The sequence below is a fragment of the Tupaia chinensis genome, unplaced genomic scaffold (assembly GCF_000334495.1).
Source record: "Tupaia chinensis unplaced genomic scaffold, TupChi_1.0 Scaffold000601_1, whole genome shotgun sequence".
NCBI classification, from domain to species: domain Eukaryota; kingdom Metazoa; phylum Chordata; class Mammalia; order Scandentia; family Tupaiidae; genus Tupaia; species Tupaia belangeri.
The window spans coordinates 752589-767760 of record NW_006160119.1 but is presented as its reverse complement, the minus strand read 5'-3'; the positions used below and the strand labels follow the sequence as shown (position 1 = coordinate 767760).

At 50.2% G+C, this 15172-nt stretch overlaps 1 protein-coding gene across 3 annotated transcripts in view; it reads right to left on the bottom strand.

Annotated features, from left to right (window-relative positions):
* Positions 1-15172, bottom strand: part of CPNE4 (copine 4) — a 401350-nt gene that overhangs the window by 45363 nt on the left and 340815 nt on the right. For all 3 annotated transcript variants that reach the window (XM_006158501.2, XM_006158503.2, XM_006158500.3), the window contains exons 8-10: positions 14536-14634; positions 11339-11425; positions 7531-7590 (exon numbers count right to left, since the gene is read on the bottom strand). In XM_006158501.2, the coding sequence (XP_006158563.1) occupies positions 7531-7590; positions 11339-11425; positions 14536-14634 (246 nt within the window). The remainder of the gene's footprint in view (positions 1-7530; positions 7591-11338; positions 11426-14535; positions 14635-15172) is intronic.

Genomic DNA, 15172 nt, shown 5'->3' with positions numbered 1-15172 from the left:
AAAGAAGAAGTGAAATAATCTCTTTTTTGCAGGTAACATGATTATATAGATAGAACACCCAGAAGAATTCACATACACACACACACACACACACACACACACACAACTACTGGAAGTGATAAATGAATACAGTAAAGTGGCAGAATACAAAATCAACATACAAAAATCGGTAACATTCCTGTACATCAACAATATGCAGACAGGTAAATTTGAAGAAAGCAATTCAATTTAAAATAGCCACAAAAAGTATAAGATACTTAGGAATAAACCTAACCAAAGAAGTCAAAGATTTCTACAAGAAAAACTATAAAAAACTAAAAAAAGAAATTGAAAATGACATGGAGAAATGGAAAACTATTCCATGTTTTGGACTGGAAGAATTAATATAATGAAAATGTCAATCCTACCCAAATTAATCTACAAATTTAATGCAATCCTGATCAAATTACCAGAATTTTTTTCACAGATTTAGAAAAAACAGTCATAGAATTTGCCTGGAATCATATTGCCAGAGCAATACTGCGCAAAAGAGTGGAGCAGGAGGCATCTCACTCTCTGATCCCCAAATACACTACAAAGCTGTGATTATTGAAACAGCGTGGTACGGCACAAAAACAGGCATGTAGATTAATGGAATGCAATAGATACTCCAGAAAAAAACCCAAAATGTATAGCCAACTAATTTTTAATAAAGGGCACCAGACAATCCAGTGAGGAAAAGAAAATTTCTTTAGCAAACAGTGCTGGAAAAACTGGGTACCCACCTGCAGAAAGATGACACTTGGACCCCTATTTCTCATCATGAACCAAAATCAACTCAAAGTGGATCAAAGATCTAAACGTAAGACCTCAAACTATAAAACTACTGGTGGAAAATGGGGAAAACTCTTGGAGGCACTGGCATAGGCAAAGACTTCTTAAATAAGCACACCCCCCCTCCCCCAAGCACAGCCAATAATCCCAGAAACAGAGAAGTGGGATTATATAGGTTAAAAACCATAAGAAATGATAAAAACCATAAAAACCAAAAGAAACAATAATTAGAGTGAAGAGACAACCCTTGGAATGGGAGAATATTTTCAAACTCTCCCTTCAATAAGGAACTGATAACCAAAATCTATATGGACCTCAAGCAGCATTTGAGAAAATAAATAATCAATCCAATTAAGAGATGGGCAAATGAGCTGAGCAGACACCTCTAAGGAGGACAAATGAACAGCCAAAAAACATGAAAAAATGCTCAACATCCCTTATCAAAAGGGAAATGCAAATCAAAACCATAATAAGATACCACCTAGCCTCAGTCAGAATGACTAACATTAAAACAATGAAGAACGATAAACGGTGGTAAGGCTGCAGTGAAAAGAGAACCCTCTTACACTATTGGTGGGAATGTAAACTAGTCCAGCCACTGTGGAGAACAATATGGAGGCTCCTCAAAGACCTACAAATAGAACCACCATACATTCTAGCACTTCCATTCCTGGGTGTCTTCCCAAAGGACAGGGATACACCCAGTCAGAAAAACACGGGCACATCCATGTTTACTGCAGCATTATTCACAATTGCTAAGACATGCAATCAATCCTAATATCCAAGAACAGATGAGTGGACTGAAAAAGTGTAGCACATATACATTACGGAATACTACTCAGTCATAAAAAACAAGAGCCTGGCATTTGATAGGGAGTGCATGAATATGGAAGATTTAATGCTGAGTGAAGCCAGCCAGACCATGAGAGAGAGGCACTATGCCTCACATACACCAAGTGCCTATATTCTATGGCAGAACCCGCAAGATTGGAAGGCATAGAGACATGGAAAACAACTGTGGATACCAGAGACAGTATGACGGGAGGGCAGAAATGGGGGGGAGGGGAGAGGGAAGGAACCAAAAGTAAAAAAAATGCAACAGACCAAAAAAAGTAAAATGATCTGCTTATGACAATGTGTATGGTAACTTCTTTGCCTGATTTAACTGGGAAGGCTAATTTTTAATGTTGTAAAGATAGACAGTGATTGAACGTAAACAATAAAAAATAATAATAAAAAGGAGCTTGAGGGCCTGTCGCATAGCCTAGAGGTTCAAGGAGTTGGATCCTGCATGGACGACTGAGGTTGGAATCCCAGCTTGAAAAACACACTGGGCACACACATGCATGTGCGCTCAGAACCTTGACAGGATGGAGAAAAGGAGAAGATACTGTGGCATGGCCGCACTCCTCCGAGGGGCACTCTCTCTGCCTCTTTCTACCTCTCTCTTGAGAACACACATGCCCTCTGGCAATTAAGACAAAGGTGATCAAGGAAAATTTAATAAAGGGACAATCCACAAACATTTGGGAAAGGGTGGGAACAAGAAACTGCTGGAACGCAGTAAGAGGAGTGTCTGCGGAACAGAGCACCTAACGGGACGGGGCTTCCCAGGGGACAAGGTCACTTCCCAGCCACGACCTGACACAGACAGGATGGGGAGCTGGCATTCCCAGTTCACTCTTCTGCTCTTCGATCTCCAGTACCTTCTGCTGGTCAAACCAAATCAGAAGCTGAGAGGAGGGGAACCTGGCTGGTGCCTGCAAGGAGGCTGGCCTTCTAGGGCGAAGCAGAACCTGGCGGGGGAAGGGAGACCTCCCAGAACTTCATGTCACCTTTGGCTCCTGACGGCCCTTCTCAGGAAGGCAGTTGTCTTGCCGAATGCTAGAACCACGGCTCGCATTACGCACCAACGGGTTTTTGTCTCTGGAAGGCTCATCGGCGTGATCCTGGAACATAACGCCATTTCCCCTCTCCTCTGCCCACCTGCATGCCAAAAAGCCCTATTCTCCTCCACGTCTAATCCCTCTGCTACTTCCTTTTCATATGGCCAGAGGGTTTAAAAAAATATTGCTGGGCAGATAATAAACACTTACAGACCCAATTAAATAAGACACATTAATTATCATTAACAGTTTGTGTTGCAGTTTATAGTCTGCATTAGGTTGCACTGCCTGAGCAACATGAAATTTATAATGAGGAAGCTGACTTAATTTGGGAGGAAATGATATAAACTGACTGGTAAGTGACCTAGCAACCTCCTGAAACCCCAACCCAGAGCCCTGCAGGAGAAAGGGCTCTGTGGCAGGAGGTGCTGATGGCCGTGTCCTCAGTACTGACCTGCACATCCTTCTCTGTCTGTCCTGCGCTCCTGACTGCCCTCTGCCCTCACGACCTATCAGCTGCATCTGGATGGAGGAGAAGCTGGGTCTGGGGTGCGGCTGGTGACACGCCGCAGCGGTACCTCCCGGCTGGGAAAAGGAAAGGGTGTAAGAGGAGAGCACAGCAGTAAGACTGCAGCCTGCACCAGGCAGGCTCTGGGACGTCCAAAGCTGCAGGAGGTGGGGCCGGAAACACTTCGGGGTTAAACTGCTGGTGTCCTTGGGGCTGATTCTTCGCAGCACAGCTCTGTGGGCAAAGCAAAGCCCTGAAGGTTGAATGAAGAGTTACTCAAGAGCATGGAACCTACAGAATCTAAAACGGACTGAAATCAATAGCGCTTCCCCTTGAAAACCTATAATTAGTTTCCTGAAATCGCTGCTTTGCCTCAGATTTTGGGAAGCTATTGCCAGTAGCCCCTCTCCTGCAGGACACTGCTGGCCTCCCTCCTTCCACCTGCACACACCCAGAGCAGCGGTGAGAGCCCAGGCTGACTGTGCGTGGTGAGAGCTCGCGGCCTACATGGCCGACGCACGTGTGGGAGCACTGGGAGGCTGGCATTAGATGTGAGGCTGGGAAAAAATGGGCGAACTCTGACTAGCTTCCCACGTATCAGGGGTAAACGAGCCATGCCCTGAGCTTGCGCAGAACAAGGGCAGGCCTCTCTGAGATTAGAGCAGAGGGCAAATCTATCCAGGGAGAAGTCGGCCTATTAAATGACCAGGCCTCGCACCCCCTTGGGATCACCCTGCCCCCCTTTAGTCCCTTGAGAACCTCTACGCCTGGTCCCAGGAATACGGTCCAGTCTACTCTCTTGGGCCCAAACCTAGAAAAAAGCTAAACCCATTTTCCTTGCCTTCTTCACATGAGCCAGTCCAGAGAGCTAAACAGGGCCGCAGTTCCGGTGGAAGGCATAGAGACATGGAAAACAACTGTGGATACCAGAGACAGTATGACGGGAGGGCAGAAATGGGGGGGAGGGGAGAGGGAAGGAACCAAAAGTAAAAAAAATGCAACAGACCAAAAAAAGTAAAATGATCTGCTTATGACAATGTGTATGGTAACTTCTTTGCCTGATTTAACTGGGAAGGCTAATTTTTAATGTTGTAAAGATAGACAGTGATTGAACGTAAACAATAAAAAATAATAATAAAAAGGAGCTTGAGGGCCTGTCGCATAGCCTAGAGGTTCAAGGAGTTGGATCCTGCATGGACGACTGAGGTTGGAATCCCAGCTTGAAAAACACACTGGGCACACACATGCATGTGCGCTCAGAACCTTGACAGGATGGAGAAAAGGAGAAGATACTGTGGCATGGCCGCACTCCTCCGAGGGGCACTCTCTCTGCCTCTTTCTACCTCTCTCTTGAGAACACACATGCCCTCTGGCAATTAAGACAAAGGTGATCAAGGAAAATTTAATAAAGGGACAATCCACAAACATTTGGGAAAGGGTGGGAACAAGAAACTGCTGGAACGCAGTAAGAGGAGTGTCTGCGGAACAGAGCACCTAACGGGACGGGGCTTCCCAGGGGACAAGGTCACTTCCCAGCCACGACCTGACACAGACAGGATGGGGAGCTGGCATTCCCAGTTCACTCTTCTGCTCTTCGATCTCCAGTACCTTCTGCTGGTCAAACCAAATCAGAAGCTGAGAGGAGGGGAACCTGGCTGGTGCCTGCAAGGAGGCTGGCCTTCTAGGGCGAAGCAGAACCTGGCGGGGGAAGGGAGACCTCCCAGAACTTCATGTCACCTTTGGCTCCTGACGGCCCTTCTCAGGAAGGCAGTTGTCTTGCCGAATGCTAGAACCACGGCTCGCATTACGCACCAACGGGTTTTTGTCTCTGGAAGGCTCATCGGCGTGATCCTGGAACATAACGCCATTTCCCCTCTCCTCTGCCCACCTGCATGCCAAAAAGCCCTATTCTCCTCCACGTCTAATCCCTCTGCTACTTCCTTTTCATATGGCCAGAGGGTTTAAAAAAATATTGCTGGGCAGATAATAAACACTTACAGACCCAATTAAATAAGACACATTAATTATCATTAACAGTTTGTGTTGCAGTTTATAGTCTGCATTAGGTTGCACTGCCTGAGCAACATGAAATTTATAATGAGGAAGCTGACTTAATTTGGGAGGAAATGATATAAACTGACTGGTAAGTGACCTAGCAACCTCCTGAAACCCCAACCCAGAGCCCTGCAGGAGAAAGGGCTCTGTGGCAGGAGGTGCTGATGGCCGTGTCCTCAGTACTGACCTGCACATCCTTCTCTGTCTGTCCTGCGCTCCTGACTGCCCTCTGCCCTCACGACCTATCAGCTGCATCTGGATGGAGGAGAAGCTGGGTCTGGGGTGCGGCTGGTGACACGCCGCAGCGGTACCTCCCGGCTGGGAAAAGGAAAGGGTGTAAGAGGAGAGCACAGCAGTAAGACTGCAGCCTGCACCAGGCAGGCTCTGGGACGTCCAAAGCTGCAGGAGGTGGGGCCGGAAACACTTCGGGGTTAAACTGCTGGTGTCCTTGGGGCTGATTCTTCGCAGCACAGCTCTGTGGGCAAAGCAAAGCCCTGAAGGTTGAATGAAGAGTTACTCAAGAGCATGGAACCTACAGAATCTAAAACGGACTGAAATCAATAGCGCTTCCCCTTGAAAACCTATAATTAGTTTCCTGAAATCGCTGCTTTGCCTCAGATTTTGGGAAGCTATTGCCAGTAGCCCCTCTCCTGCAGGACACTGCTGGCCTCCCTCCTTCCACCTGCACACACCCAGAGCAGCGGTGAGAGCCCAGGCTGACTGTGCGTGGTGAGAGCTCGCGGCCTACATGGCCGACGCACGTGTGGGAGCACTGGGAGGCTGGCATTAGATGTGAGGCTGGGAAAAAATGGGCGAACTCTGACTAGCTTCCCACGTATCAGGGGTAAACGAGCCATGCCCTGAGCTTGCGCAGAACAAGGGCAGGCCTCTCTGAGATTAGAGCAGAGGGCAAATCTATCCAGGGAGAAGTCGGCCTATTAAATGACCAGGCCTCGCACCCCCTTGGGATCACCCTGCCCCCCTTTAGTCCCTTGAGAACCTCTACGCCTGGTCCCAGGAATACGGTCCAGTCTACTCTCTTGGGCCCAAACCTAGAAAAAAGCTAAACCCATTTTCCTTGCCTTCTTCACATGAGCCAGTCCAGAGAGCTAAACAGGGCCGCAGTTCCGGAGTACAACCCCGCAAGACGAGACAGGGACAGTGCACAGTGCCCCTCTTGTTCACGTCCATGCTGCTTGCCGTGGGCTTTCGTGCAGCTACCTTGTGCTGTTCTCTTTCTGGAGGTCACAGGTCCCCAAATCTGAGACTTTTACTATCGTCGGTGAAAGCACATGGTTGGGAGCTGGTGACGACATCGACCTCCCTGTGCCCACTCCAGGGGTGCATGCCACCACGACGCTGCTCTGTGCAGGACACAGGACAGCCTGGGCTCCATTCCCAGTCCAGCATTCAGGCCCAGCGTGGCCAGGCGTGGCGGCCCACACCCGTGATCACAGCATCTCGGGGTGCGGAGGCTGGAGGACCGTGAGCGTGAGGCTGGTCTAGCAGCACAGGGGGACCTTGTCTAAGAGATCCGGGCACGCAGTGTGTACCGCGGTCCCAGCTGGGGCTGGGCAGGACTTCAGCACAGCGAGACTCACGGCGACATCCACTTCTCCACCTGATTTCAGCTGGTTCTCCAGCCGCTGAAACTCTTTTTACTGCCTAATAAGTGATTTGGAAGGCTTACGCTTGGTACTGACCACGGGGGTGACACTGGTGCTTGCGTTTTGGTCACAAACACAACCGAAGCATCTGCCTTGGCTCCATGGGACTTCCCAGGACAGCCCACTTTCCATCCTTTCCACCACCTGGAAGGGGGTCACTCACACACCGCACACGTCACCCGCCACCTGGAAGGGGGTCACTCACACACCGCACACGTCACATGCAGTTACTGATGAACTAGGCAGCCTTGGGGGGGGGTTCCCCAAACTACGTGAAGGGACATGGCACGAATTTCTTGATATGATACCAAAAACCATACAGACTAGAGAAAACAGGTGCATGAATGTTTTTTAAAAACATGAATAATATTTCGTATTTCAGCCACAAGACTAATAATTTAGCAATATTTCAGCAGTGACTTGAACAAAGCAGACCAGGGTCTTGATAGACTTGTCTCCCTGTGCCCCTGACCGAGCAGCCCGCCCACTCCCTCAGTAAGAGCAGGCGTGGAGACCACTCACAGTGAACTGGATCTGGCAGCCCCCCGGACCCAGCATCCCGCCCGCCCCCTCAGTAAGAGCAGGCGTGGAGACCACTCACAGTGAACTGGATCTGGCAGCCGCCCATGATGTAATCCAGGAAGGAGTGCATCTTATGGATCTGCGGGGCAGGAGAGGAGACTGGGTTAGTGACAGGAGGCCTGTGTCCTTACAGACCCAAGGGCTAAACTTTGGGATAGGCCGCCAAGCTGGAGGAAGGAGCAGAAAGAGATCTTGGGGGTAAAAATGGGTCAGTTGATCTTGTTCAGTTCGGGAGAGAAAGGGCTTCTCATATGGAAGGGCTGTGATGGCTGCAAAGCCCACTCCTACCCCCCTCTCTGCTAGTGTAGACGGGATTCAATTTGCTTCTGCCTCTGGGGTGAGGCTAAAACTGTATGTTCAAGGGTCACTGCTGTTTTGAGATGAGTAATGGCTCATACTCAATTTCAGTTTTGCTTCCCTGTGTCTAAGTCCCAGTCCTGTAACGGTCTCACTACACAGGTAACCAAGACCAGCAGCTTCGAGACTACGACTGCCCGAGGGAGGCTCTCCTGACAGTGCTGAGCCCCCCTCCGTGGCTGAGCCTGGGCCGCGAACAGCCATGACCTGAGGGAGGCTTTCCTGACAGTGCTGAGCCCCCCTCCGTGGCTGAGCCTGGGCCGCGAACAGCCATGGTGACGTTTAGTGAGCACTCTATATGTGCCAGATGTATGAAGCCTTTTCTCACCTGCTCCTAGAACAACCCTATGAATGCGGTACTGTGTGATTACTGTGCTCGTTTTACAGATGGGGAGACGGAGGCTAAGATTCTGCAGTGAAGAAATGACGGGGTCGGGGCTCGATAATCGAAGTCCGGGCTCGTGACCTCTGACTGCATCCACTCTGGGCCGGAAGTCCCCGCTCGCTGCCTCCTCCAAGGTACCGCCGTGTGCCCTGTGTGCTAGATTTCTGCTTCTTTATGATTCCATTCACTGCCAGTGATAGTCATTTATTCATTTATTGAACAAGATTTTTTTTCCATAAAGAAATAGTGAGAAACGGGGGGGTGGGGGTGGGGGTGAGATACCACCGGCAGGGGCACGACCACATCAGTGTCTTCTCCGTTCTCTTCTCGGGATTCGGGCATGCGTGCATATTCGCCTGCTGTGGCTTTCTAGCCAATGGGTCCAGGAATTAACTGACTGGCGTGCGGGAATCCGGCGCCTTAGCCACCACACAGCCTGCTGGCCCCGTCCAAGTGTTTGCTGAGTGCCCCCTATGCATCCATGCAGGGGTAGGGCTGGGAGGGACATCCGTGGACCTGTAGTCGTGAAGCTGGCGGTCTAGATCCTCTACCTGGACAGCCAGTAGCTGTGGTTTTTGACCCTGACCTCTCAGATTCCATGTAATTCTCGGGGAACCTTCTCCATGGCGGACGTTCGAGTCCCGTGTTGGCCTCAGCACCACCCTCAGGCTGCTCACTCGGCCCTCTGACCGGCGCCTGCTCCTGGCCTCCTATGGCCACGCTTTACGTGCGGGCTGGGCTTCCTTACTGCTGTGTCCATGCATCAAGGACATGCCTTGGAAGTGAGTGACATCAGGGTGGCCTCTGAGCATGAACCAGAAAGCAGCAGATGCACGCACGGTCACCTCCAGGGCACAGGAAACCTCTGGGTTTAGGCCTCTGTTGATAGCTACCCCATCGCTCTGGATGCAGGGGGAGTTGCTGACTGGTTTGGAAATACCCAGGGATGATTCGTGCGGGTGGAGGAAGACGGCAGGCATGGAGACAACCGCCTTTATACAGAGAGCTTATGGTCAACGACTTCCCGAAGGGCAGGCTGTGCCACACTGCAGAGGGCCACATGGGAAGCAAAGGGGACGTGAGGGGGGAGTGAGGGGACGAGGTGGGAAAAGCCTTTATGTGTTCTCCCAGGGAAGAAGGGTGAGGCAGGCTAAGCAGCTAGGCGGGCTTAGGGTTGGGTGGTTCGAATCATTCCAGCAGCTCTGGGCTCCAGGAGTGGTCTCTGCTCCTCTGAGACCTGCCCAAGCAGAGGAGGCACTGGCTCGATGTGGGAGTTTGGTAAAGGAGGGAGCTGGGGACTCCAGGAGGGTTTGCATATCGAAGGCAAGCAAGAAGGCAAGGTGTTCACTATCACCAGGAATTACCTAAGCCTGGGAGTGGTAGTCTTCCCCAGGTCTACAAGGCGCCACATGTCAACGCATCAAGAAATATAGAAAATAGGGACCAGCAGTTAGTGTAATGGCTATGTCGCTGGACTCCCATGTAGTCGACCGCAGTTCAAGTCCCGGACCCGGTGGTTTAAACTCACGCCGGGCGCATGTGCATGCGTGCCCAAGATCCTGAGAGGAGAATGGAGGAGAAGGGATTGCGGCGTGACCATCCCCCCTGGGGGGTGATTTCCTGCTTTCTGTCTCTCTGTCTCTCTCTGTCTGTCTGGTGAGCGCACACGCCCTATAGCAAAAATCTCTCTCTCTCAAAAAAAAAAAAAGGAGAAGGGATTGCGGCGTGACCATCCCCCCTGGGGGGTGATTTCCTGCTTTCTGTCTCTCTGTCTCTCTCTGTCTGTCTGGTGAGCGCACACGCCCTATAGCAAAAATCTCTCTCTCTAAAAAAAAAAAAAAAAAAGAAATATAGAAAATAAAAGCCACAGTTAATGCAAAGGCCTCGGAGGGCCAATCATAACACAGAGTCCCAGAGTCCCAGGGATGGGCCAGGGAGTGGGCATGTGCGTGCATCAGGCCAGTCTTCTCTAGTGACCCTGTGACGTTTGGCAGCCATGGAGACCGGTCTGTGGGAAGAGACCTCCCAGTGCATTCTGGGAAGGGGACCTCCCAGAATGAAAAATAGGATTAAAGTATAAATTTCTTTTGGTGCGAAAATATTTCAAAATATATTCCTAACACACTTTTTGTTTGTTTTTTAATTTGCCGGGGAGTACATGCAATTGCCAGACAAAGACAGACGAGGGAGGAGAGAGCCTTCTCCGTGGGACACAGTCTCTTTGCCTCCGTTTCTCTCTGCTTTGGGGGTTTCAGACACATGTGCGCACACACACACAAGCCTCAGTGTCCAGGACTCAGATCACATGGTTTGGCCCTGTGGGATCCGATGCTTCAACATTAGCCAACAGGCTGGCCCCACAGTAAACATTTTCTGTGGCTTTTTGAAGACCCCTTGTATTGATGCACATAAAATCTGGATGGTGTGTCAGTCTTCCATGGTAGAGTCAGACAGGTAAGGATTATAAATCTCAGTTCTGAAACTTGCCACTTAGGTGACTCTGAGTTAGTGACATTACTTCATTTGAAAGTAGAAATTTCAGGCTTGTAGCAAGAGTTAAAGGGGATTTAGTGTAGTTACTCTTACACAGTAAGCGCTCAACTAGGACAGAACTACTCTCGGGTGTGACTGAGAGGCGTGCTTAGCATGTGGGCTTCTCTGCAAACGGGGACTCCTTTGGAAGGGCCTTCTACGCCCTTAATCTTCTCCGATCGCCTTTCCGGCACAAGGGGAGCTCTACGTGCCAAGCGCTGAGCACTGTACAGCACAGGACAGGGCTCCTACAAATGCCAGCTTTCCACTTGAAATCATCCAGGCACTGCCCTGGGTGAAGAGACTGGTGTGTGAGCAGGGAGTTCTCGTTTTTGAGGGGGCAGGACTGTTGAAGAGAGGATGACAGCGTTGGCTACTGCAGCTCCAAGACGGCCCTCGCTCACTTTTGCATTCCACGTCCATGAATACACTGCTTTTCTGATTTGTGCTTTAAGAAAGAGCACGTATCCTGACCCCTCTGGCCACACAGCCTGACCTCTTCTTTGCAAAGTGCCTCGCCCCACACTCCTGGTGGGAAGGACTGCACACATACCTTGCACAGATTCAAAATCACAACGCCCGAGTTCTTGTAATTCTTCTTCTTGGCTTTGTACTTGGGGTTGATGCACTCCCACTGCACCTGCAGAAGAAGGCCACAGCATGAGATCTCGTTCCGGAAGAAGCTCCTCTAGTGAGGTCAAGCCTCCAGGTGCTTCTACCGGAGCCCAGACGGGAAGGCCGGCCAATGGTCCCTAGTTGGTACCCCTTGCTCTAGGGGAGAGGTAGGGGCGCAGAAGAGAGGGTCTCTGACATGACAGTCTGGTGTGAATCCCACCTCCTCCACCCCTTAGGTATGTGAGCTTTGGCAAGACTAATTCTCCATGCCTTCAACCCCTCCTCTCTCGCACTGACCTCAGCACACCTATCTGACAGGATTACCATGAGAAATAATTCTTGTAATGATTTAGAGTAGTTCCTGGCAGATCTAAATGAATATGATTAACAGGGTCAGATCAAACAGCAGAAAAAGAAAAGATCCAAAAATGCCGTTGAGTGATGTCCAAGTACCCAGAAACTGAATTAAAGGGAAGGAAAATGGAGAATTTCGAATGCTAGTTAAAGGATGTTAGTGAGGCAATGATGAGTTTATACAGAATTTACTGAGAACTGAAATAATGAACTGATCCATTTTGAAACAATGGCACATCTCCTCTGTGAGGAACGGGCCGGAGCTGCAGGCCGGGAGCTGGCTGGAGCTAACGCTAGCTAGAATAGGTCTGTACTTCCAGCTTAAGGAAAATTTCATGGGACAAAATCAATTGCCAGTCAAACATCCAAACCAGTGAACATCACTCCCACCCTTCTGTGGGAGCGGGGTTCTTGAATTTCCACTCATGAGGCAAGATTTCACTCTCTGACAATAAGAAGTGTCTGAAAATGAAGTGGTTTCTGAGGCAGAAATGCAGGGGTGGATGGATATGTCAGGGTCCAGTGACCCATTCCTCTCAGCGCCTCCCACAGCGATGTCAAGCTTAGTGGAGTCAGCCTTGCATTGCCAAGGAGGCCTGAGAGGGGCCTGTGCATGGGGCTGGCCCGAGAGGGGTCCATGCACAGGCTGGCCCGAGAGGGGTCCATGCACAGGCTGGCCTGAGAGGGGCCCATGCACCGGGCTGGCCCGAGAGGGGCCTGTGCACCGGGCTGGCCCGAGAGGGGCCTGTGCACTGGGCTGGCCTGAGAGGAGCCCATGCACTGGGGCTGGCCTTCTTTTTCTTTTGGAGGTGTTTTCACCACCACATACAGCCATGCTGGTCTCCTGGAGGAGGAAAAGAACACAGGACAAACATCCTGGCCGTGCCCTTGCGTGAGGTGCAAGCACGTGAGTGACTTCAGTCGGAACTGCTACCATCTGGAGCAGGGAGGAGCTGTCCCAGGTGAACTCGGGTGAAGCTGCCAAATCAGAAAATGGTAAATAAGTAATGGCTGCTGCTTTCTGCCGGGAAATCCTGGAGTGATTTGTCACTCAGCAATAGATGACTGACTCAGTCGTTTCTCCTCACCGGGTGGGTTCCGGCAGGGACTGGGCAACCACGCAATCCTAAAAGGATCAGAATGGAGGAATCTTGGGACAAGCCAATGGCATAACGGTCATGTCATTGGACTCCCTTGTACTCGGCCATGGATCGAGTCCTGGATCCGGTGACTTAAAACTCATGCTGGGTGTGTGTGTGCATGTGTGTGTGCGTGTGTGTGTGTGTGTGTGTGTGCATGTTCCCTGCCTGCAGCTCCGGCCCGTTCCTCACAGAGGCTCTTCTGGAGTTGTGCCGTTGTTTTAAGATGGATCAGTCCGTTATTTTAGTTCTTAGTAAACTCTCTATAAACACTCATTGCCTCACTAACATCCTTTAACTAGGAGAAGGGATTGCACTGTGGCCATCCCCCTTGGAGGAGATCTCTTATCTTCTGTCTCTCTATCTCTCTGATGAGTGCACGTGCCCTATAGCAAAAATCTCTAAAAAAAAATTAGAGGACTCGCTAAGACTCCTTCCAAACCTGGGATTCTTGGAAGGAAGGAAGGAGGAAAGGAGGGAAAAAAGGAAAAAGGAAGATGAAGGGAAATAAGAAAAGGGTCAAAATAAAATCTTAAATCAGGAGCTCTCTGGCCTTTTCTTAGGCCTAATCTGTCCACCACGATAATAATTCTTTCTTTCTCTCCCTTAGATGTTATTTTCATTCACTCTCCAGGAGGGTAGTGCTGACAAGCAAGAATTCTAGAATATCTTCAAGCAGATTTAGCATTTCCAGACAAACTCCCTTTCAAACCCATCAAAATTGAAACTTCCTCAAATATTACAGAATAAATGATTAGGCTAGGGATTTACCGAACAAGTGGGAGGAAAAAATTCCAACACTAGCAGTGCCAATTCCTTTGACATTTTCAAAAATTAACTTATTATCTCAATTTCTTCAACCAAGCAAAACATATCAGATGAAACCTCGACTAAGGGAAGGATTCTGAGTCCTTTCAGGGTGAGAATGATCATCCATGAAGTCTCCTCACTTCCCTCCCAGGCTGGGCTGGGCCGCTTGTCAGCCAGGGTGACAGGCGCGCGGAGTCAGGACTTAGAGGTACCGGGCCTGCGTGCCTGCTGGGAGTGCCGGGGTCGATGGACATTATCCAAATATACGCGCTTTCATGTCTCCATGAGCTGTGTGCTTCATTTCCACAACCCGGTGACCACGCTCACAGAAGAGGCTCAGAACAGGGGAGAGACGGCCCAGTCGTGCAGGCGGTGACAGGGAGCTGAGATTTACATCCACGTCAGTCACACATCAAAGTCGGCCTGTTAATCACAGCTCCTCCCTCTAAGGGGGCCTTAAAGGGCCTCTCTTGCTTGTTTTCACAAAACTTCCCCTTGGTCACCTCCAAGTAAGGAGGCGTATAAAAGCCACTCAAGAATGAATCACAGTTAACCTTGTACCTTCAGCCGTGACTCTCTGAAGTGCAGGTACCTCCTGACGGGACAGGGAGGCTGGAAGGCAGGCCCTCGTCCCCAGTGCCGCGCACCGAGGCTCCTAACTCTGTACCCACTCTCCCTAGGTTTACTCACCACTCGGTTGGCTTTTCATGTCCTCTTTTGGCTCATGGCTCCTGAAATACACCTAGACCACACATCACACTTAATCCCGTGCTGGTGCTCGCCTCCAGCCGCCTCACGGTGGCACTTGGGGCCATCAAGGGTCACCACGTACCTGCTTCCCCTCCATCGCTCCCCTCATCTCCTTGAATGTCGAGGTGAACTCCCCAATGAAGTCGTGCTTGCCGTTGGAGTCCCAGTCCCACACTATGCACTGCAGGGGGAAGAATGGCTATTATTAAAACTAAGGACGCCGTTTTCAGGCTCAGGCCATTTCTAAACCTCTCCCTTCCACGCCCCTCCCCTGCCCCTCTCCTACCAGTATTACCCACAATGGCATTTTGCTGATAGTGACTGGGAGAATAGAGAGGGGCCGCGTTCATGACTTCGGGACAAGCTGGCCAGAGAACAGTACATTGGCCCACGGCAGTGCTTGGGGGTTCAGAGCAGGACGGTGCAGAAAGAGCTTGGCAGAGGAGCCCTGGCAGGGGAACACCACGGCAGCGCTGTGGAGGGACGCTGGCTGTCAGGTACGTGGAGTTAGGGTTCAAGTTAACGTGGAGAAGGGAGTTTGTGTCCACAAAGTTGAAGAATTACAGTTAAAATTCAGTTAAAATCATTATTCAACTTACAATCACTTTTCAGTCATTGTATGTTTACTCAATCATTAGATGCTGAAAATAAATTACTTAAATACATGATCTGGGGAAAGCAGGCATGGTGGTTAAGGATGCTGAACTCCCACATGGCCA